The following is a 21941-nucleotide window of genomic DNA, read 5'->3' on the forward strand; positions in this document are numbered from 1 at the left end:
AAGTTAGATAAATGATACTTAAAATAAAAAAAAACATTAAATTAAACAATTTCCTCATAAAATACAGCTGCTTTGATTCAAAATGCTAGAAAAAGAGTGAAATATTCAGTTTGAAAAACACATGGAATAATGGCTTCAGGACTGCTGTGGAAAACCACGACAGCTACCTCTAGTGGACAGTCTTGGAATGAGCATTTTTTGGAGTCTGCAGGGAGAACTGAGGCGGTCTTGTTTTGATCTGGGTGTTGATAAACCTGCTTATTTCTTTTGTGAAATTGGCAACATGCAATATACTACAGATATTAGAACACTTTGCATTGATGATGGATGGATGGTGCCTACGATTTGTATAAGGACATTACTGTTACTCAGGTTAGCAAAGGTATGGAAACACATTAAGACACCATTAAGGTCAAAGATCAACACTGGACGATTAAGACATTTTGTACAGGTTGGTTGAATAATAAATAATATAAACAACTCCTTTGGGAAACGCTGAAACACAGAATAACCTAATTCATTTTATTGTGTAAAATATTGGTATACATGATTGCATATAATGACACATCCAACAAATCATAACATTCAATAAAAACAGCTATTAACAATTAAAATCTGGTGGCATTCATTATACTATAATGAAAGAAAGATATATATATATCTATATATATATATATATATATATAAGATATATATATAGATATAGATCTATATCTATATCTCCAGCAGATGTCACCCTTCAAACTGTATCAAACGCGTCGAAGCAGTGTGTCGATTTTCAGCCAGTTGTGTCGCAGTGGCTCATTGGTCCACCCATGTCCATTTTGTGGACATGGGTGGATCGGATGAATTCCAATAGATGGCAGTAATGCAATACCTTGGATACCAGCTGCAGTAAAAACCTTTCGAAAGTAGTGATGGCAATTTCGAAGCCTCATGAACCAATGAGCCACTGCGACACAACTGGCTGAAAATCGACACACTGCTTCGACGCGTTTGATACAGTTTGAAGGGTGCATCTGTGGATTGCTTTGAGAATTACCTTGAGCGAGTGCCCTGACAAATGTTTGCATTAATTTATGACTGATGTGGTTTGTTCTTGAAAAATAATAATAATTAAAAAAATGTCATATGTATTATTGTGTCTTTGTTAATGTAATAAATAGTCCCTACAGATGCACACATAATGGTTATGAAAGCCTTCATTGTAGACGATATGTAGATTTGTGTTATCATTCCTCAAACTATATTTGGATAAAATGTGACCGGTAAAGTGAGAAAGGCATGTGCTTCTGCAACTGGTGCTTATGTTACTGTAATTTGTAAGTTAGAATAGAGGGGATAGGAGACGGTGATTGTGCAACTTTCAATTTTATTCAAAAAAATAATAATTTCAACGGTGCTGGGATTTAATTGGCTCCTCTTCTGCCTCACTACCTCTCCTTCTAACTATGCTTTTTCCCTGGCTCCGATTCACGTGGTAATTGGCAATAACAATGTCGCTAGCAATCTCCTCCTCTCAAAAATACACGGTTTGAGCCACGATTCAGATCTCATTTAAATACTTGGCGGGTCGTATTGGAACGCCCAGATTATTCGAATTTCCCGCGAAGCTCGACACGTGGTGTGACGTAATGAGGCCTCGCTCGCAGTGGTCACGTGATGGGGGGGGGTGCTCGAAACGCTGCTCAGTGACACTTCCGGTTCAAAAAGCTCGATGCCGTGTCGAGCACACCGACTCGAGCTTAACATCACTACTCGAAAGACGAAGGAGGACGATGAGTTTGGGAAATGTGTGGTGTTTTTTTCTCCCCTTCTTCTTTTGTTTTGTCAACTCTTCGTCTGTGCGCCTCTAAAGTAGACTTTCACATGTTGCTCGACAGTAGACGTTTTGTTTTGTGAACTGCATTTTTTTCTGAAGTATTACCAGCATCTTTTCACTCCGTCTCCTTTAAAGGCAGTAAGTAGACCGGCGTTTCTCTGTGCTATGACAGCGTGAACTGAAGGTTGCTGCCTGACTGAAGCTAGCTTTTAAACATCGATCTTCAAGCGAGTGTGTACTGAAACTGGTTAATTTATTGTTTAGTATTTGAATTTTTATTCTTATTTAATAATGGGAATGCAGTGGTATTACTTAATATTGCGTAATATTATGTTCCTGGAAAGTCTAAGGTGCGTTTCTTTACCGGCTTGGCGAGAAGCTGATTGAGCAGTGTTGCCAGATAGGAAATATGCAACTATCGTACCAAAACCTAAAATTATCGTTATTTTGGGAGAAATTATCATACACAAACAAAACGCATACAACGTAGCTATTTTAGCGTTTTTATTATTATTATTATTATTATTATTATTATTTCCAGTGGTGACGGGGGTGGGCTAAGTTACGTATGTGCGCATGTGCAGCCAAAACAGTCTACATTACAGGTCAGTTGTCTCGGGTCCAGGGAGGGGGCAGGGCCGAGAATTGGGAACTCGTTACTTTGTATGGAGAGGGGGTGGGCTTTCAAATGACGTTGTCTCCGGCCGGCCAAAGCTAGCAGCAGCCCTGTGTGTGGTGTGTCTTTGATGCCGTCTGAGTGCAACACCTGCGAAATGATTCTTGGGTGTCAGAGAAATGCGTGTTTGAGCAACCAACTGAAATTATCGTACATTTTGGATTTTTTTTTTCCCATTATTGATCGTACATCGTACAGAGGGCAAAACTATAGTACAAATACGATAATTATCGTACATCTGGCAACACTGTGATTGAGGGTTGAAATCTCGCAAAACGTCACTGAGTTCGCTGCTCTGCGAGATCTCAGTTAACATTGAGAGCTGATCAGGCTGCACTTTAACCGTTGCACACGAACAACAGCATTAACATTGCAACATAAAACTTTGTATATTGTGCCTAAAACTCTCATGAATATATTATCTGGCTTTTTACAACCCCTGACAAAAATTATGGAATCACCGGCCTCGGAGGATGTTCATTCAGTTGTTTAATTTTGTGGAAAAAAAGCAGATCACAGACATGACACAAAACTAAAGTCATTTCAAATGGCAACTTTCTGGCTTTAAGAAACACTATAAGAAATCAGGAAAAAAAAATTGTGGCAGTCAGTAATGGTTACTTTTTTAGACCAACGAGAGGGAAAAAAAATATGGAATCACATCACTTCTGAGGAAAAAACTATGGAATCATGAAAAACAAAAGAACGCTCCAAACACCTCACTAGTATTTTGTGCACCACCTCTGGCTTTTATAACAGCTTGCAGTCTCTGAGGCATGGACTTAATGAGTGACAAACAGTACTCTTCATCAATCTGGCTCCAACTTTCTCTGATTGCTGTTGCCAGATCAGCTTTGCAGGTTGGAGCCTTGTCATGGACCATTTTCTTCAACTTCCACCAAAGATTTTCAATTGGATTAAGATCCGGACTATTTGCAGGCCATGACATTGACCCTATGTGTCTTTTTGCAAGGAATCTTTTCACAGTTTTTGCTCTATGGCAAGATGCATTATCATCTTGAAAAATGATTTCATCATCCCCAAACATCCTTTCAATTGATGGGATAAGAAAAGTGTCCCAAATATCAACGTAAACTTGTGCATTTATTGATGATGTAATGACAGCCATCTCCCCAGTGCCTTTACCTGACATGCAGCCCCATATCATCAATGACTGTGAAAATTTACATGTCCTCTTCAGGCAGTCATCTTTATAAATCTCATTGGAACGGCACCAAACAAAAGTTCCAGCATCATCACCTTGCCCAATGCAAATTCGAGATTCATCGCTGAATATGACTTTCATCCAGTCATCCACAGTCCACGATTGCTTTTCCTTAGCCCATTGTAACCTTGTTTTTTTCTATTTAGGTGTTGATGATGGCTTTCGTTTAGCTTTTCTGTATGTAAATCCCATTTCCTTTAGGCGGTTTCTTACAGTTCGGTCACAGACGATGACTCCAGTTTCCTCCCATTCGTTCCTCATTTGTTTTGTTGTGCATTTTCGATTTTTGAGACACATTGCTTTAAGTTTTCTGTCTTGACACTTTGATGTCTTCCTTGGTCTACCAGTATGTTTGCCTTTAACAACCTTCCCATGTTTGTATTTGGTCCAGAGTTTAGACACAGCTGACTGTGAACAACCAACATCTTTTGCAACATTGCGTGATGATTTACCCTCTTTTAAGAGTTTGATAATCCTCTCCTTTGTTTCAATTGACATCTCTCGTGTTGGAGCCATGATTCATGTCAGTCCACTTGGTGCAACAGCTCTCCAAGGTGTGATCACTCCTTTTTAGATGCAGACTAACGAGCAGATCTGATTTGATGCAGGTGTTAATTTTGGGGATGAAAATTTACAGGGTGATTCCATAATTTATTCCTCAGAATTGAGTGAGTCCATATTTTTTTCCTCTCTGCTTAGTCTAAAAAAAAGTAACCATTACTGACTGCCACAATTTTTTTTTTTTTCCTGATTTCTTATAGTGTTTCTTAAAGCCAGGAAGTTGCCATTTGAAATGACTTTAGTTTTGTGTCATGTCTGTGATCTGCTTTTTTTTTCTACAAAATTAAACAACTGAATGAACATCCTCCGAGGCCGGTGATTCCATAATTATTGCCAGGGGTTGTAGACATTATTATTGTTTGTTTTATTTAAACATGCGAGAAGCTTGGGTTGTTCCTCCGTTATTTTCAATGGGAGTTGCTGTGAGCCGTGATCGCTTCCTGTTCATGCCGTTCTTGGGCAAAGTGACGCAGATTAACAGGGCCGTATATAGGAATGTGAAAGGGGGGGTTCAAATCCTTGAGTTGGGGGTCCAGTGGGCCACAGGGCCCCCGATGGGGTCGAGGGGCAACGCCCTCGTGGGGGCTCGGGGGTGAAGCAGAAGCTGTTTGAGGATTTCGAGGGGTAAAAAGCTACATAAATTTCATTTGAAACCCAAAATGTATCATTTTAGGAAATACATTTTTATATACAAATAGTCCTTGCTTGGGATTGGACCAGTTGCCATAAGAACCACCCAGGAAGAACCAAGATAACATTAATGCAAACTTTATACCTGCCTGTCGGTTGAACCCCCTTTATATATGGGCATGATTAAGACACGGTTTATTTGGAATATTTGTTTTAGAAAGTTTTCTCATACATGCAGTCTCTTATTAATGTGATAAAAAGCATAAAAAAATTACATTTTAATAGGATAATATTCATTTGTAATTGTCCTCATGTGGATTCTCTGTTGTTTTGACTGCAGTGACTGGCGTGCAAGGGATTATGGGATATCTCAATGGGGTGAATAGTGTCAAATCACAAAGTCTTCCCAAGGCATTTCACAAGGGTAATAGGGTGATAGATAACATTTATTTTTATCTGTCTTTGAAATACTTCAACTGAATAGTACTTTTACTGCTCAGCAACATCTCCTGTAGTATGATACAGCAGTACACCTTTACAAAATATGCAGATTCCATTTGATTAAAAATAATGCTTGGCTACCATTGTACTTTAAAGTATGCTTAATGTGTACCTAATGAACTACAACTCCAAATCAGAAAAAGTTGGGACATTATGGAAAATGCAAACTAAAAAAAAAAAAAAAATGCAATGATTCTTACATTTACTTTGACTTTTATTTCATTGCAGACAGTATGAGTATGTAGTATTTTGCATAGCCTGTCATTTCATTCTTTCCTACAATTAAGGCCTGCAGTACATTCCAATAAAGTTGGGACATGAACGTATTTACCACCAGTCATGTTACTACTGTTTCTCATACAAACTGAAAATATATTTTGCCAATGAGGATATAAACAGTGAAGCGTTTCAGATGTCATCTTGTCCCGTTATTCCTGCAAACACATCGTTAAGGTGTGCAGAGTGTGATGGTGCTGTGATTACATTGTTCATTTCAAAATTCTTCACACATTCTTCTCTGTTAGGGAGAAATCAGGACTGGAGGGAGGCCAGTTCAATACGTGCACGCTCTTCTTCTGCAGCCATGCCTTTATCATGTGTGCAGAATGTGGTTTTGCATCATTTTAAAAAAAATGGATGGATGTCTCTGGAAATGATGTCATCTCGAAGGCAGCATAATGTTGCCCTCAAATCTCAGTGAACTGTTGTGTATTAATGTTGTCAAGGGCACGGACACAACCCCACACCATGACAGACCCTGGCTTTTGGACGTTACTGATAACAGTCTGAACATTCTTTTTTGTCTTTGGTTTGGAGTTCATGGTGTCCATTTCTTCTAAAAAAGAATGGAATGGTTTGTTTTCCCACAGTACACCTTTCCACTGTGAGAGATGGCCCAACCCAGATGTGTCTGAGCCCAGAGAGATGTTTGCCACTTCTGCACAATGTTGACAACAGTAATTTTCCTGAGGTGGCAGAATGGTTCTTTTGTTTAAAAGAAGAATCGATAAAACATTGACACATAGATCAGTGTGAGCAGAATGGAGCGTGCTTGTTTTCTCGAGCATGAAAGTGATATATTTGAAAAAAAAAAGGTGCACCACCTTATCTCTCACGCCACTTTTACATACCAGAGCAGTACAGGAAGCACTTAACACCATGTGTCTGGTAGCACCAGTGGAAAAGTTTATCTGAATCCTTGCCATAACTTGAGTGTTGTTAAAAATCACAAGTTCCATAAGGCATTACTTTTGAACTGTTGATTTTTGAAAGTAATCACAGATTGTGCTACACTATCAAATGTCTCAAAACTCTAAAGTGAATGGGACACACACACAAAATTGAAGACCAGAGCTTAAAATTTGATTATATGTAGCACTCGTTATGCTTTCTTCGCAACTACATGCATGTCTGGAGTGGAATCAAAATTTCTGATTTGAGTCATTAAATTTGAAAAAAGGATTTGACACGTATATGTCCAGTACATACTGCATAAGTCCCCAAGACCCTTAATTGGAGTAAGCAGGTGTAGCCAATGGATGGATGCATGTATATTGCATATGTATGACAAAATGTACCTTTTAAAAACAATCAAAACATGTTTATTTAGAAAATCTACAAACTATGAAGTTATTACTTAGAAACTATATTTATTAAGATGTCTACCATGGTTTATGTGGGTTTTGGTGTTAGTTTTCTTCCTTGGTCACCATTAGTTTTGTTTACTGAGGTGCTGCATTGTTTACATCACCATGCAGTAACAGTAACAACCCTTCTGCAATATTTTATCCACAATGGCTTCAAATTGTTTGAGTTGAGCTGTTACAACCTTGAGTTTGATTTTTCAAAGTCACTCAAGGTCTCTTATGTATGAGTATGTTTTGACATTAGTGTTTAACAGTAACCATAGATGTCTTACCACATCATTGAAATAGCCCGTCCAAATGTCCTCTGTGTATACTATAAGCATACAGAGCCGTTTCAAGGCATTTGGGGGCCCCAAGCAAAAGGCCTTGGAGGCCCCCCTATGTCTCACCACCCAGCCCCATCTGCCCAAAGCCTACACAAACCACAGCATAGACACAGCACTTAAGCTCACACTTTATATCAATAAAATATTTATTTGACAGTGCATTTGAAAATTTACAATTTTACATCCCATAATAACTAGCATATAGAGTGCAAATTGTGTAGGAACTACAAAATCCAAAATACTTAAAAAAAAAAAAAAAAAAAAAAAAAAAAAATATATATATATATATATATACTGTAACTAAATCATACTTTAAAAAATGTTAAAAATAAGTTATTAACAAAAGTAATATTTAAATGTGAACAGGTATAAGTTGTTAACTTGAGGAAATGTGGTATCACAGATATGTTTGTATGTCTACATATGAGTCCTTGGGTGTTATGCTAATAAGAGTCCAGCAGAGGACGTTGTGAGACCAAGGAAGCTGTCTGAGCGTGGTTCAGTAGATTACTTTTTGGGAAACTCAGTTCACGATTGGACATTAATCATTCATGAAGATGCAACACTGTTAATATAACACAGCCCAGCAGGTAGCTAACATTAACATTATATTTTGTTGACACATAATTTTTATTGGATAAATTAGACCTATCACTTACCACTGTCCTTTCTTTTCTGCCTTCCTGACAGATAATTCCGCTTCATGACTGCTGAAGTTTTATATTTTGCTGGCATCCCGTGTCCCGTCGAAATTAACTAGTACCCGCCAGATGAGCTTTGCTGCGCATGCACATCTCTCTCGACCCTGGACTTCACACCTCACCCGTGGCGTTGAGTTACGCCACATGACTGGCTACTGTGGAAAAGGGCCCCTTGAGGGGGATTCCTATAACAGTGTTGCTGCACTTTCCTGCATTGACTGTCACAGAATTTAAAGTGGCACTCACACAGTTTGTCGTTGCATAAAATTCAGAACAAGTTATTTTGGGTGGCTCCAAGCCAACTCGGTGAACAAGGCAATTGATTGGTTTGCTTGCCTTGTTGCAACGGGCCTGTAAGTGTATGACGTTTCTATATGAAATTTTAACTCATCGTTTTCTCTCTTCACAAAATCAAATCACTATGTCCTTGGCACACCCTCATTTACTTTCCATTCACTACATTTGATCCAAATTGGTTAAAAAGCATTTGAGTTGTTTTGTTCACACGTGGACAGGTGGACACACAGGACAGAAAATGATATCCTTGCACACACGGTCACTGCACGCAGCTGTAAATCCCACATTTAACTCTGCAGTTGCATTGACATTACAAGACACTATATCTAGTCAGTTACTCAAAAACCAATGCAGATGACACCTTGATGAAAAAGCTGGTGTGTTGTATGATAGTCCACAAATAAAGTGTCCTTGAAATCCCAGTGGAGTGCTCTAAATGTTGTTCTAGTTATCACGTTGCAGAGAGCTGTCAGCTTTTGCCTCCTCATATGAATCCTGATGCTTAATGTGTTATTTGAAATGAATTCTAACAATATTCCTCTTTTGCTCACAGATATGAGGAAGCTTTGGCTCAAGGCAGGAATTTTAGGTTCGGTGACTGTGGCTTTTGGCTCATTCCTGTGGTCAAAGAAAAAGGCCAGATTTACTCAGGTTTCGTCCAGTTGCCCTTCTGTTGACACAAATCCCAGCTCTCCCTATGAGCTGAAATTGGTCCAAGTCCTCTTCCGTCATGGGGCTCGAACACCGCTGAAGACTATACCTGATGTGATACAGGTAAAACCCTTTGCTGTGCTTAGTTGAAATACGTTGTACCTGTTTACTAACCTTCGATAAGATACACTGTATGTGTATTTTTTGTCCTTGCATGGTTGCGTTTTATAAAGGCCCAGTGGGTTCCGACTCTCTTGGAGCCCCCAGCACATACCCACATGAAGTATGTGGTGACAGACCTGAATGGTGGCCCCAGACCTCCAGCGGCTCTGGAAGACAGCTACCGCAAAAACACACTAAGCGTAAGTAGGTGTGTTACGCCTCAGAAGGGATGACGTAGGGGACAAGAGCTTTTGCAACTGGTTCTCATTTAGAACTCGTCAGCAGTTGGTGTCGACAGACATTCATGTGAAAAGTTACAGAATGATATCGATATCCCATGGTTAGTCAAACATTCAAAATGAGACTCGGCAAATTGGTTTGATAAGAAAACAGGCCAAATGTCATGACGTGTTTAGAATAATACCAACTTATCTGAGATGTTGAAATTGTGTCTTTTAAAAACCAAGTGCTGTCAGAACACCATCTGTCTCAAACATATGATGAAATTTGTCAGTTACTTTTTATTTATTTTATTCAGCGTTGAAGTATTGCGTACACTGACGGACAGGTAACTTTTGGAACCGTGCTCTGTACGCCATGTTTCAGTGCATCTATCACACCTGATTGGCAAACACCCAGATGGACCACCGACTCATCTCCACCTCCCTTTAAGTTTAGGAACTCAAAAATAATTTCTTTGAACTTGGGTGTTTGAAGTTAGTGTTTCATATGTTATGATTGCAGCCAAGTTGAATTCTTGAACCAATGACCTGAATTCTATTTCTGTGTAAATGCCTGCAGATCATAGATATAAAACTGATATACAAATAATAGTAGTGTGTTTGAAAAAGCGAGTAAAGCTCAAACTCCTTAAAATAGCTTTTATTTCCATACATGTAAATGTATTGGGAACACTGCACGTTCTATTCCAAATCAGAACATGAAGAAAAAAAAAAACTATCATTTATTATTACTTTACAGAAAGTGAAGAAAAAAGAATATTAGGCTGTTTAAAAAAATAACTGTCTGCATTTTTCTTTCTGTGACCTTTACTACGTGGACCTTATACTGGGGCTGTTAAGCTCTGATTATCATAAGAATTGTGCACAAAATGAAAGAAGCATGAAACTTTCAGGATTTGCTCTTGATGACATAAGCTTTGATTTAAGATGTGGAGGTGTTCGAAGTTTGACCCCTGGGCTCAGCTAGAGGTCATTGACCTGTAGGATATGAACGTTCTATGTATTAAATTAGAAATTGATGCGTCTTAGGATCTAAATGTGATGGCAATGTGTATTTCCATGTTTCTGAGCACGGGAAACCCATTTCTGATGAGTCCAATTGCCAGAGGTCAAAAACTGTCACTCTTAGGGGTCAAAGGTCAAGGTCGCTTGAAAAGATCCCACATTTTGGTCAATCTAAATATACGAGGTCTGTGAGAAAAGTATCCGACCTTATTATTTTTTTTAAAAAAACCATATGGATTTGAATCACGTGTGATTACATCAGCCAAGCTTGAACCCTCGTGGGCATGCGAGAGTTTTTTTTCACGCCTGTCGGTGACGTCATTCGCCTGTGAGCACGCCTTGTGGAAGGAGTGGTCCAGCCCCCTTGTCGGAATTCCTTTGTCTGAGAAGTTGCTGAGAGACTGGCGCTGTGCTTGATCAAAATTTTTTTTAAAAACTGTGAGGCACATCCGAGTGGACACCATTCGAGAAATTCAGCTGGTTTTCGGTGAAAATTTTAATGGTTGAGAGATTTTGGATTGTTTCTATCGCTGTAAGGACTTCCCACGGAGCGGGACGTCACACAGCGCTCCGAGGCGACGTCGTCATCCTGTTTCAAGCTGAAAACCTCCAAATTTAAGCCTCTGTTGACCCAGGACGTTGTGAGAGAACAGAGAACTTTCAGAAGAGGTCGGAATCAGCAGTTTATCCGGACATTCCACTGTTAAAGGAGATTTTTTTTTTAATGAAAGACGTGCGGATGGATTGGTGCGTCAGCTCGTAGCCGGCGCGGCGCGCCCGGCACAGGCAAAACACACGTCCGTTGGAAGCCTTAAGGACAAGTTGGAACATGCCCTGCTATTAAACAATTTCTCAGATACTCACTCAACTGAAAGCCACCAAAAGCCACCTGGATTTTACAAATGGTTATCAACACGGAGGTGTTTTTCCTGTGGCGGGCGCGCTGTGCGAGCCGACGCACCAATCTGTCCGCACGGCTTTCATTAAAAAAAATCTCCTTTAACAGTGGAATGTCCGGATAAACTGCTGATTCCGAGCTCTTCTGAAAGTTCTCTGTTCTCTTACGACGTCCTGGGTCAACAGAGGCTTAAATTTGGAGGTTTTCAGCTTGAAACAGGATGACGACGTCGCCTCGGAGCACTGCGCGACATCCCGCTCCGTGGGAAGTCCTTACAGCGATAGAAACAATCCAAAATCTCTCATCAGCCGTTAAAATTTACACCGAAAACCAGCTGAATTTCTCGAATGGTCTCCACTCGGATGTGCCTCACAGTTTTTGAAAACATTTTGATCAAGCACAGCGCCAGTCTCTCAGCAACTTCTCAGACAAAGGAATTCCGACGAGGGGGCTGGACCACTCCTTCCACAAGGCGTGCTCACAGGCGAATGACATCACCGACAGGCATGAAAAAACTCTTGCATGCCCACGAGGGTTCAAGCTTGGCTGATGTAATCACACGTGATTCAAATCCATATGGTTTTTAAAAAAAATAATAAGGTCGGATACTTTTCTCACAGACCTCATATTATTGGCTTATGTAGTTTATTTTCCATCAGTGATAAAGACAAATTTATGTTTTGTTTTTTACTTGTGTTGCTTCGGGGAGGGAGGGAAGAAGGAAGGAAGGAAACACCGTTCACACGCATCATGTGCAAAGTGCGCACCCACAAACAAAACCACGTGGGGTGGGTGGCTGTGATCAAACACACGTGGAATTAGTGATCTCGTATAATGTACAGCTTCTTTGTATTTTAGCAAACAATGCCATGTCAACCCACAACAAGTGCCTGTAGTCGCTGTCGATCAACCACTCTGTGCCATAGCGAAGCAAATCCAATGGACTTGACCAGATAGCCATGGAGAATCACATTTTCTCATAATGGCAATCCTAAAGATTCTTGGCGAGTGGTTGGACCAAAGCACTTAGTCAAGCAGATGTAGCAAGGCCTGGAACCGCAGAATCCTTCATTAAGGAGAGCCATGTGACCAAAACTCGGCATGCTCACCAGATGACAGCTGCCAGTCTATGGAGTCTGCTCCAACAGGCTTATGAACAAGGAACACTTGAATCTGCAGTGACATTTGAGGAATGGTGTCGCCAACAAGCTGAGGTAAGTGTCCACTTTGCCTACTGGCTCAAAACACCCTGGAGATTTCAAAGTCACTCAAGGTCTCTTATGTATGAGTATGTCTTGACAATAGTGTTTGCCGTTTGTGAGGTCATTAAGGCAGGCTGAGTTTGCACTGTGTGTGCAAGTGTTGACACTACTGCTCCCTTGGATGTTTGCTCTTGACCACACCCATTATGCCAGGTGGCTCACAGTCCATGTAAAAGACATGATCCAACTGTCTGAGACTCATCCAGAAATACATTCAGAGTTCATGGCTGGACGGTTTGTTGTTCACAAGAGCAGCAACTGCTTTTCTGCTATGGCGATTGACCACTGCCATGAGCAAAATAATTGCAATTAGTTTCTGGAGGAGCCATTGGACTGACTGAAAGCCCTGCAGTACTGCATCAGTGGATGGTTGCTGGTCCTGAATTGGTAAGGGTCATATCAGAGTTTGAACATTCAGAACTAAGAAAACGGAGTGAAACTGAGATAAATTATCATGACCAGCTGCCAAGTGTACAGAATGCCTTTATTAAGGATGTTTGTAGTCTGACACAAGTCATTGATGCAATGGGAAACCCATTTCTGGAGACAAGGGAAGCTCTACTTGCCTTGGATACTAGAGTTATAGCAGATCCCTCTGTAGCCAACACTGTCGGAATAGCTGAAGCCTTGGGCAAGGAGCAGTATGAGAAATTCATGGAGGAGCGCCTGATTAAATGTACAATGCCCATTACAGACACAGTTCCAAAGAACAAGCTACCATTATTTAGGTGTCCTGTGAAGAGACAGTCTAAACTCAAGGCACAACTTTCTGAAATGAAGAGCGATTTTAACCTGTTTTCTCGTCTGTACATAGTATGTCAAACAAGGGAGGGTGATCTTGATCAGTTTGTTTTTTTGTTTTGTTTTTTAGCCATGAGAACCAGCCAGCACCACCATCTTTATCACAAGGAGGTATATTAATAAAGGGAACAAAATCAGATCTTGTTCACTGTCTTACTTCTATGGAATCTAGCTTGTCAGAAACCACTGTTGGTTATGTTGAAGCTGCGTTAATTGATGGTGCTGCAGCTGCACATATGCTCAAGCCAGGCACTGCTAAAACCTTTCAGGACGATGCTGACAGTGTTTCTATACTATACATCGTATCACAGTTGACAAACAAATAACATAAAAGCCACGACAAGACAGAAGAGAGGAAAGGGAACTCAGAAAAGTGGAACCAGGCACTCTGATGCCAAAGAACTGGAGAGATTTCTTGTCTGTGGAGGAAAACAAAGCTGAGCCATTTCAGTTTCTCTCTATTCAAGTGGTTAATACACCATTACATCTTGACAAAGAGGTGTATGCCACAAACAATAATACTGTCCTCTTCTCCTGGGGTTGTGACGTGAGTGTCCTGTGTCCATGCACGCATGAGGAAGCTGATCCTCTCTTTCTTCATGTGGCCGATGCAGCCAACAAGGGAACTAAGAAAGTGATGGTGCGAACTGTTGATTCTGACGTGATCATCTTGGCAGTGGATGTCTTTTAGAAAGTCAATCTGGAGGAAATATTGCCTTTGGAGTTGGTAGCAGTTTCTGTTATACAGCCATTCACAAGGTGGCGCTGCACTGGGTCCTTCCACTAGTTCTGCACCGCTAGCATTTTATTCTTTTAGCCGATCTGCTCTGTCAGCCTGATCCCATCAGATCTCAGAAGCTAAGCAGTGCGGGACCCGGTTAGTACTTGGATGGGAGACCTCTTTGGAACACCAGCGGCTGTGTGTGTTTCTCCAGGTAACACTGGAGTTGTGTCTGGAAGGGCATCCGGTGTAAAACTTGTGCCATATATCAATGCAGATCTGGTTGTATCCGCTGTGGTGACCCCGAACACAAAACGGGAGCAGCCGAATGGACAACCAAAACTGGCTGTGATACAACCTCTTCATTCTGTGGCCGTGGTAAAAAGACTGCCTGGGATACAATGGCGTGTATATCCAGAGGTTACAGAGGCTTTCCGTGAAATGTTGCATATGCCTCAAGAGTTGAGTGATCTTAGCTTGAACGTTTTGTTGTACTGATTTATGACAGAACGACTGCATGCTCAGAAGTCGAGGCAAGAAAGCATCTTTTCACCTAGATGTCATGATCACCAGAAAATATCCCCCCTACACAAGATGCTTTGAGACAACACGTCAAAAGAGCAATGTACCAAGCTAACATATAGAACGTTCCCTTGGTTCCTTAACCACATTTGCTCAGTCCCTCAGATTGGGGATGGATTGACATCGATGCTGGTTGGCAGCCACTTTGGACAACCCTCGCTGAGGCATCACAGGCTTGCTATGAACTTGGGCACTGCAAATGTAAAAAGGCAGCATTAAAATGCACAGCACTGTGCACATGTTCTGTTGACTGCAGTGACTAAAACATTGTTCACTAGTTCTACTAGCCAGGGAGCATGATGTGAGGATGAGCTGGTGGGTTTATATCTCCTGGAAGATGGGAGATGGATGAGTTGATGGTTGTCAATCATCCTATGGGCTCCTCCCGAACTATGTTTCGAAAACAACATTTATGATGACACATGTTGTGGACACACCAAGTTGTAAACCCTCTGTTCTTTTGCCTGGTTCATACGTACATGTAATTGTTTGATAATACACAAAGGTGCTGTACATTTTATGTTGAGATAAACCAAAATGTGGGATCTTTTCAAGCAACCTTGACCTTTGACCCCTGAGACGGATGCGTTATTGACCTCTGGGGGTATTGGACATATCAGAAATGAGTTTTTCATGCTCAGAAACATGGAAATATACAGTTTACATTTCTATCACATTTAGATCATAAGACACATCAGTTCCTAATTTAATACATAAAAAATTCATATCCTACAGGTCAATGACCTCTAGCTGAGCCCAGGGGTCAAACTGCGAATGCCTCCACATCGTAAATCAAAGCTTATGTCATCAAGAGCAAACCCTGGAAGTTTCATGCTTCTTTCATTTTGTGCACAATTCTTATGATAATCAGAACTTAACAGCCCTGTTATATTTAAGGACGAAAGCAGCAAATGTCTCTGAAAATCCAAGTAAAATGAGTTGTTCCAGACGTTCAGAAGAACAGCATACTTTTGATTGAAAAGTTGATGGGAGAAGGGAATGTGAAAGAAGTGCAAAAAGTGATTGGCTGCTGAGCTAATATTATCTCAAATGCTTTAAAATGACAACCAAAACCAGAAAGATGTCCAAGAAAACAGAAAACTGCCATTCAAATGGCTGGAAGAATAGCTAGAATGGCAAAGGCTCAACCATTGTGAGTACTGTAACAATTAGAAGACGCCTGTGTGAAGCCAAGCTATGGGCAAGAAGTCCCACACAGTCTCGTTGAAAACAAAACGACGTGTGCTGAAGAGCTTACTATTTGCCAAAGAAAACATTGACTGGCCTAAAGAGAAATAGTGCAACATTTTGTGGATTGATAAACACAAGATTGTTCTTTTAGGGTCAAGGGGCTACAGACAGTTTGCCAGATTACCCCTAAAAATTGAATTCAATCCACAGTACACTGAAGACAGTGAAGCCTGGTGGAGTAAGTCATCATGATATGTAGATGTATAGATTCTTGTCATCCTCATATAGCATTCATGTTGTATGCAACAACAGGTGAATGTGTGTCTCTCTTGTTCTATATTTGGAATGATACGTGGAACCTGTTTGTCGTTATTGGCAGGGCGGCACGTTTTCGGGTCAGCTGACCGCATTGGGCATGCAGCAGCTATATGAACTGGGCATGATGCTGAGGACAAGATATGTAACTGAAATCCCCTTCCTCAGCACCAACTTTAGCACGTCTGAGGTCTAGTAAGTGGTGCACAAGACACTAGACCAGGCCTCTCTAGTCCTGCTCCTGGAGGGCACCTGTCCTACATATTTTCAATGTCTCACCTGGTTAATTAACATGGGTGTTTCCCAGCCCTTGATTGGCTGAGCACACCTGATTGAGTTAAGTAGCTGTGGGTGGTGCAGGGAGAGTTGTAAAACACGCCGGGTACGTGCCCTCCAGGAGCAGAGTTAGGAAGGCCGTTTGTGTCACACAATGCTCTTTTGATAGAGCATTTATTTGCATGGTGCAAATGGAGTATTTTAAAAGTTATTTGCCATTTAGGACTTTTTTCCTCCTTCTTAGCGTGCGTTCCACTAACATTGAGAGGACCATTGACTCTGCAAAATGCCTGATAGCAGGATTGTTCCAGCAAAAACAAAGTGGTAAGCTGAAAACCGATACATGCATTGTGTTTTAAACAGTAAAAAGTGTTTTTTATAATGTTGCTCTTCCACATCTACCCGAAGAAACTGTACCAATATTAACCACGGAGGCAAACTCTGAAATCCTCTATCCTAACATGGATGGATGCAAGCTGCTCCACCAGCTTATTGGGTATGTATATTTCTGTACAACTATTCAATGCACTCGTGACCCAAAGATGGAAACTCGAATAATTTGTTGTGGTGAGTTGAGCTGACTCTGACAGGTTGTTTTGTGTGTCTGTGTTTGGGGGCTGACTTTGTGTCCCCTCTGCAGCCATCGCTGGGCAGCGGCATCCACTCTGTCCGACATTCAGTCGGACCTGCAGAGCATCCAGAAAGCACTGGGCATCACTGCTCACCCACACGTCGACTTCACGCTCATCAGGGACGACATGGTTGCCAGAAAGGTGACGCACCGCAGAATGATTCAGTTGCAAAACAAGCTGTCTTGTATGTTATTGTTTTTTATCAAGTTGTATAGTAGAGAAGCTTGACTAGACTCAAGACAGAAGTCAGACTACCAGAGCAAGAAATTTAGCTGAGGAAGCTTCTGTGATTAGAAGCGAAACATCCTCGCGTCAAGCAACCCAGTCCACTTGAAGATTCAAGCTTCTCTACTACGGAAACCACCTGGACAACTGAGAGCCTACACAGAAACATTTATCAAGTTGTGTTTACCTCTTCGTCCCAAAAAATTTGTCTGGCTGCCTAGTGAAACTAGACCTTTGCTCACTAAAGAACATACTTAAGGGCTGCACATTTCTTTAAAATTAACCTGATTCTTTTGTATGAAATCACCTTTTTCTGAATCTAACTCTAATCTAATTTTTCTGAAAAATAGAACAAATGTTTGTGCTGCAATGAGTGTCTTTATTTGGTTCTGTGCTGCTGGTAGTTAGAAGTTTCTACTAGCCATATGTTTTGTATATTTTAGTTTTATTTTCTTAGCTCCCATTGGAACGGTGTGGAAGGTATGGAAGTGGACTCCATCCTTGCATGTGTCTGTAGCATTTGTCACATGATTATGAAAACACCAAATCAATTCACATCTGAATTGGAATATGAATACATGAAACTAGAAATATGTTAGTCTAAACTATTTAGTCCATTTGTTTGATGCTTGTCCAGGTCATGGTGGCAGTAGAACAAGCACCTTTTTCCACATTTCTGTATCCTCAGCCAGGTCCTCTAACTCTTCCTGCGGAATACTGAGGCATTCCCAAGACATCTGGGAATTATAATCCCTCTAACCTGTCCTGGGTCTTCCCCAGGTCCTCTTCCCAGTTGGACATGCCTGGAAGACCTCCCTTGGGAGACAACCAGGGGACTTCCTCACCAAATGCAGGAACCATTTCAGCTTTCTCCTTTCAGTGTGAAGATGCAGCGGCTCTACTCTGAATCCTTCCCAGATTTTTTTGAGCTTCTCACCCTGTTGCTAAGTGTAAGCCCAGATCACGTGATGGAGGAATCTCATTTCCACCACTTGTATTTGTGACCTTGTTCTTCTAGTCATTACCTAAAATTTATGATCATAGGTGAAGATAGGAATGTAAACTGATTGGCAAATCGAGAGCTCTTTCTTCACCACAATGGTCAAGTACATCATCTGGAAAGCATCAGACACCACCCCGATGTTTGCATTAAACATTTGTCGTGGTGACCTTCTGTCATCACCTTAAACAGGAAATAAACCTACAGACAGCTTTAGCGATTCATCTTCAAATTGGAAAGCCATTTTCCTTGAAGCTTTTCCTCAAAAGCTTCGAGGAAAATGGTGAGAAATTACTTTGTGTTGTGTGTCTGTCAGCATCATGTTATGTGTTTGCCTTTTAACAGACCCACGGCCTGCCGTGCCCTGAAGTGCTGGACACCTGGAGAGAGACCGTGGAACAGAGAGCTGTTGACATGACCTGCTACATCTTTGAACTCAGCAACAGGTTAAAACAAATCACTCAGCAGAGGGTGGCATGATCAGGGCTTTTAGGAGGCAAGATGTGGTATTTTAACCAACTTTAAAGTCCTCATTGTTTCATTTTTCCCAGGAAAGTCCTACAGCTGAGTGTGGGTCCACTTCTGGATATACTGCGAGTCAACATAGAGGAGAAACTCCAGGGGGCTTCATCACAACCAAATAGGTTAAACAGCTTTTTGTTATTGTCACACCAGAGCTTTTTTAGCTGTTACTCTCTGAATGCGTGGCAGTGGTTATGTTCTCAAACGCAAACAGTACAGTCGTACCAGCACACAACCCAATAATTTAAACACAAAAGAAAGAGCAAGGGAGATGGTTGCACAAGGTCCCCATTGAATGGGATCCATGAAAGAGCACTAACACAAGAATTTACTCAATTCATAGAAAATTCAAAGAAATCATTATTGTCTGATTGTTTTTCAGCGAGTATGAACAATATGTCACAAATTCACACAGGCCTGCAGGAAAGACTTTCTCTGAGTAGCCGAACACTACTTTACACACGCACACAGAACTAATGATGGCAGAAAAAGTGTGATTGAATTGATTGTTAAATGGGATATTAAAAATAAAGCATTGTTAATTCTATTCTTAATCTGATTTTTTTTTTCTCCAAAAAGTACTGATAAGAATACTGTTCAAGTACCTGATGATAATCAATACCACTAAGAGTCATAGTAACTCTTAAAATCTTAATGCTTCAATAAGTCAGATTCTGTGGAGACTTTCAAGTCCAGACTTAAGACGCACTTATTTTCCCTTTCATATGGCGAACATACTGGTATAGTTTTTATGCTTTTTACTCTTTTAATTAATTTAATTAGGAAACGGAGCATGCCGCGGCCTCAACTTTACCTAAATTCTGGGTCTTTTAGTGAAGCTTAGGGCTAGTGGCTGGCGATCACTTTAGTATTTCTTCTGTTTTTCGTGTTGTTTAATGCTGACAAATTATACTGTATTTCTTGTCTTTCTGATGCCTGATTCTGTTTTTTTTATTTCTGTTTAAGGTGCAGCTCCATCCAGAGATGGGTGTTGTATTTGTGCTGGTGACCCTCTTGTCCTGTGCACCAACTGCATTTCCTGTATATTCATTTTGTGAATTGTTCTGTAGTTTGTCTGTAGCTTGGCCCAAGCAGAGGGTCACCCCTTTGAGTCTGGTCTGCTTGAGGTTTCTTCCTCAGAGGGAGTTTTTCCTTACCATTGCTGCTCTGGGGGTTAGTAAGGTTAGACCTTACTTGTGTGAAGCGCCTTGAGGCAACTGTTGTGAATTGGTGCTATATAAATGAAAATAAATTGAAATTGAAACAATACTCATGTCTAGCCACTGCTGCTTGTTTGAAACATTATGGAGGCAAAAAAAAACAAAAAACAACAAAATGCCGATATTAGGCGGGACTTGCCCTGTATTGCCAAGACTATTGGAATTACGGTCCTTGCGTGATGACAAAATCCAGTAGTGGCATTCCATCACTCTATAGAAATGCTGTTATTTTGCTATAGTGTTTTGTCAACATTCCGAAAATATCGCTTAACATTTGTGCAAGTCTTTGCTGGAAACACATTGGTCTGGTGAAGGAATCATGTAGCTTCACGTTTCCACCTGTGCAGAATTGGGGTGACCGTAAACCGGTTGTGCGAGTCCTCAAAGCCGAAAGAGGTGCTACAAACAAAATGATTTTATTTCAGAGCTGCTAATCACAGGCTAAATATACGTTTGTCTCATCCAGGAAGCTGTTCTTGTACTCCGTCCACGACACCACTTTGATTCCATGCCTCATGGCTATGGGTGTTTTTGACATGAGATGGCCACCATATGCTGCTGACCTCACTGTGGAGCTTCACCAGCACCAGCAGACCCGCGAGGCCTTCGTTAAAGTGTCCTACATGGGCCAGGTAAGCCTGCGTGGGGGAGAATGTTCACGTAGATTCTTTCTGTGGCACTCGTCACTTTGTCATTTTGTCTTCATGCAGGATCAAATTCTTCCCGGCTGCAGTGGAATCTACTGCCCTCTACAGGAGTTTAAACAGGTTCTTTCGCAGTACACGGTGACCCTTGAAAACTACCGATCACTTTGTGACAGTACAGAGGGTTCCAGTAAACTCTGAAACGCCACTTTGTTCCAGTTCAAGACACCGTTTAGGAATTAAAAACTTATCATTTTTGTCTAAATGTTTCCATGTGTTATTTTTAAGACTAATAATCTTACTTGTGGAGCAAACCTGGTTACTGGTTGCTGATGCAGTTATTCTTGGCTGTTTGGATGTGTTCAGGTGACTTTATTTGTACCCGTAGGTAGATTTGTTGGCAGCTAAGACGCTGTTTCTCAGGGAACAGAGTCGTTCCACCGAATGTACAGTATTAAAGTTTCACTGATGGCTAATGGTAAAGGTGTAACATTCATTGTCTCCCCTGCCTCCCCTTCCTGTGCGGTTCAAATGGTTCATGGAGCACAAGAGCTGAATTAAAGTCAGTGCTCTTTACGTCATCATCATCTGTATATATGAGAACAGTAATTAACGTGATGTACTAAAGTGAACAAGGAAAAAGAGTGTTGGTTAACTCGATCAAAGAATGTGTTCATGCACTTTAGTCCGCTAATAAACTCCTGGGATAAATTAACATGAATCCCCAACATTTTTTTTTATTTTTTAAATTTTATTTTATTTTTTTTGCCAGCTTGCACTTGGCCGAGACGGACGCATTTTTCTCTTCTCCCTCTCTCCTTATCTTTCCTGCTTCTGTGGCGTGTTGTCTTTGAGGCTGCAAATCTCGGTTGTCGTCTTTCGTCTCCTGTCTGTGTGTGATCATTATTTTTTGTGCTGATGGGTTTTTTTTTTTTTCCTGCATTGCTGCTATGTAATACAGCAGCTATGAAGGTTTTTCTATCGCACGTTTTTACCTTGTGTGTGCTTTTGTGTGTTCATGTACCGGGCCGGCTCATGTGTGTTATGTGTGTGTTGTCTGTAAAGAGCCGGTCATGGTTTGCTCAGCCCTGCTGTTGACCTAGGCAGGGAAGTACATCTGGAGATGGTCCCCGGGCGCCTAAAGGCGACTTCTGCTCCTAACTGGCACTTAGGATGGGTTAAATGCAGTAGACACATTTCATTGTGC

General features: G+C 41.0%; 1 protein-coding gene across 3 annotated transcripts; it reads left to right on the forward strand.

The window, feature by feature from the left end:
- Positions 1-1744: 1744 nt before the first annotated feature.
- acp6 (acid phosphatase 6, lysophosphatidic) lies at positions 1745-20941 on the forward strand. Of its 3 annotated transcripts, none has more exons than XM_034185967.1 (11): positions 1745-1960; positions 8939-9159; positions 9270-9398; positions 16280-16410; positions 16736-16815; positions 16900-16987; positions 17132-17264; positions 18694-18794; positions 18900-18992; positions 20557-20722; positions 20801-20941. In XM_034185967.1, exons 2-11 carry the CDS (start codon positions 8941-8943, stop codon positions 20933-20935), a joined length of 1275 nt encoding a protein of 424 aa, XP_034041858.1. In that variant the 5' UTR covers positions 1745-1960; positions 8939-8940; the 3' UTR covers positions 20936-20941. The 3 variants fall into 3 exon arrangements, with proteins under 3 accessions (XP_034041858.1, XP_034041859.1, XP_034041857.1); XM_034185968.1 differs by lacking the exon at positions 1745-1960 and adding an exon at positions 8313-8323; XM_034185966.1 differs by lacking the exon at positions 1745-1960 and having other exon boundaries at positions 8379-9159.
- The last annotated feature ends 1000 nt before the right edge of the window (positions 20942-21941 follow it).

The sequence above is a fragment of the Thalassophryne amazonica genome, chromosome 14 (assembly GCF_902500255.1).
Source record: "Thalassophryne amazonica chromosome 14, fThaAma1.1, whole genome shotgun sequence".
Lineage (NCBI taxonomy): Eukaryota > Metazoa > Chordata > Actinopteri > Batrachoidiformes > Batrachoididae > Thalassophryne > Thalassophryne amazonica.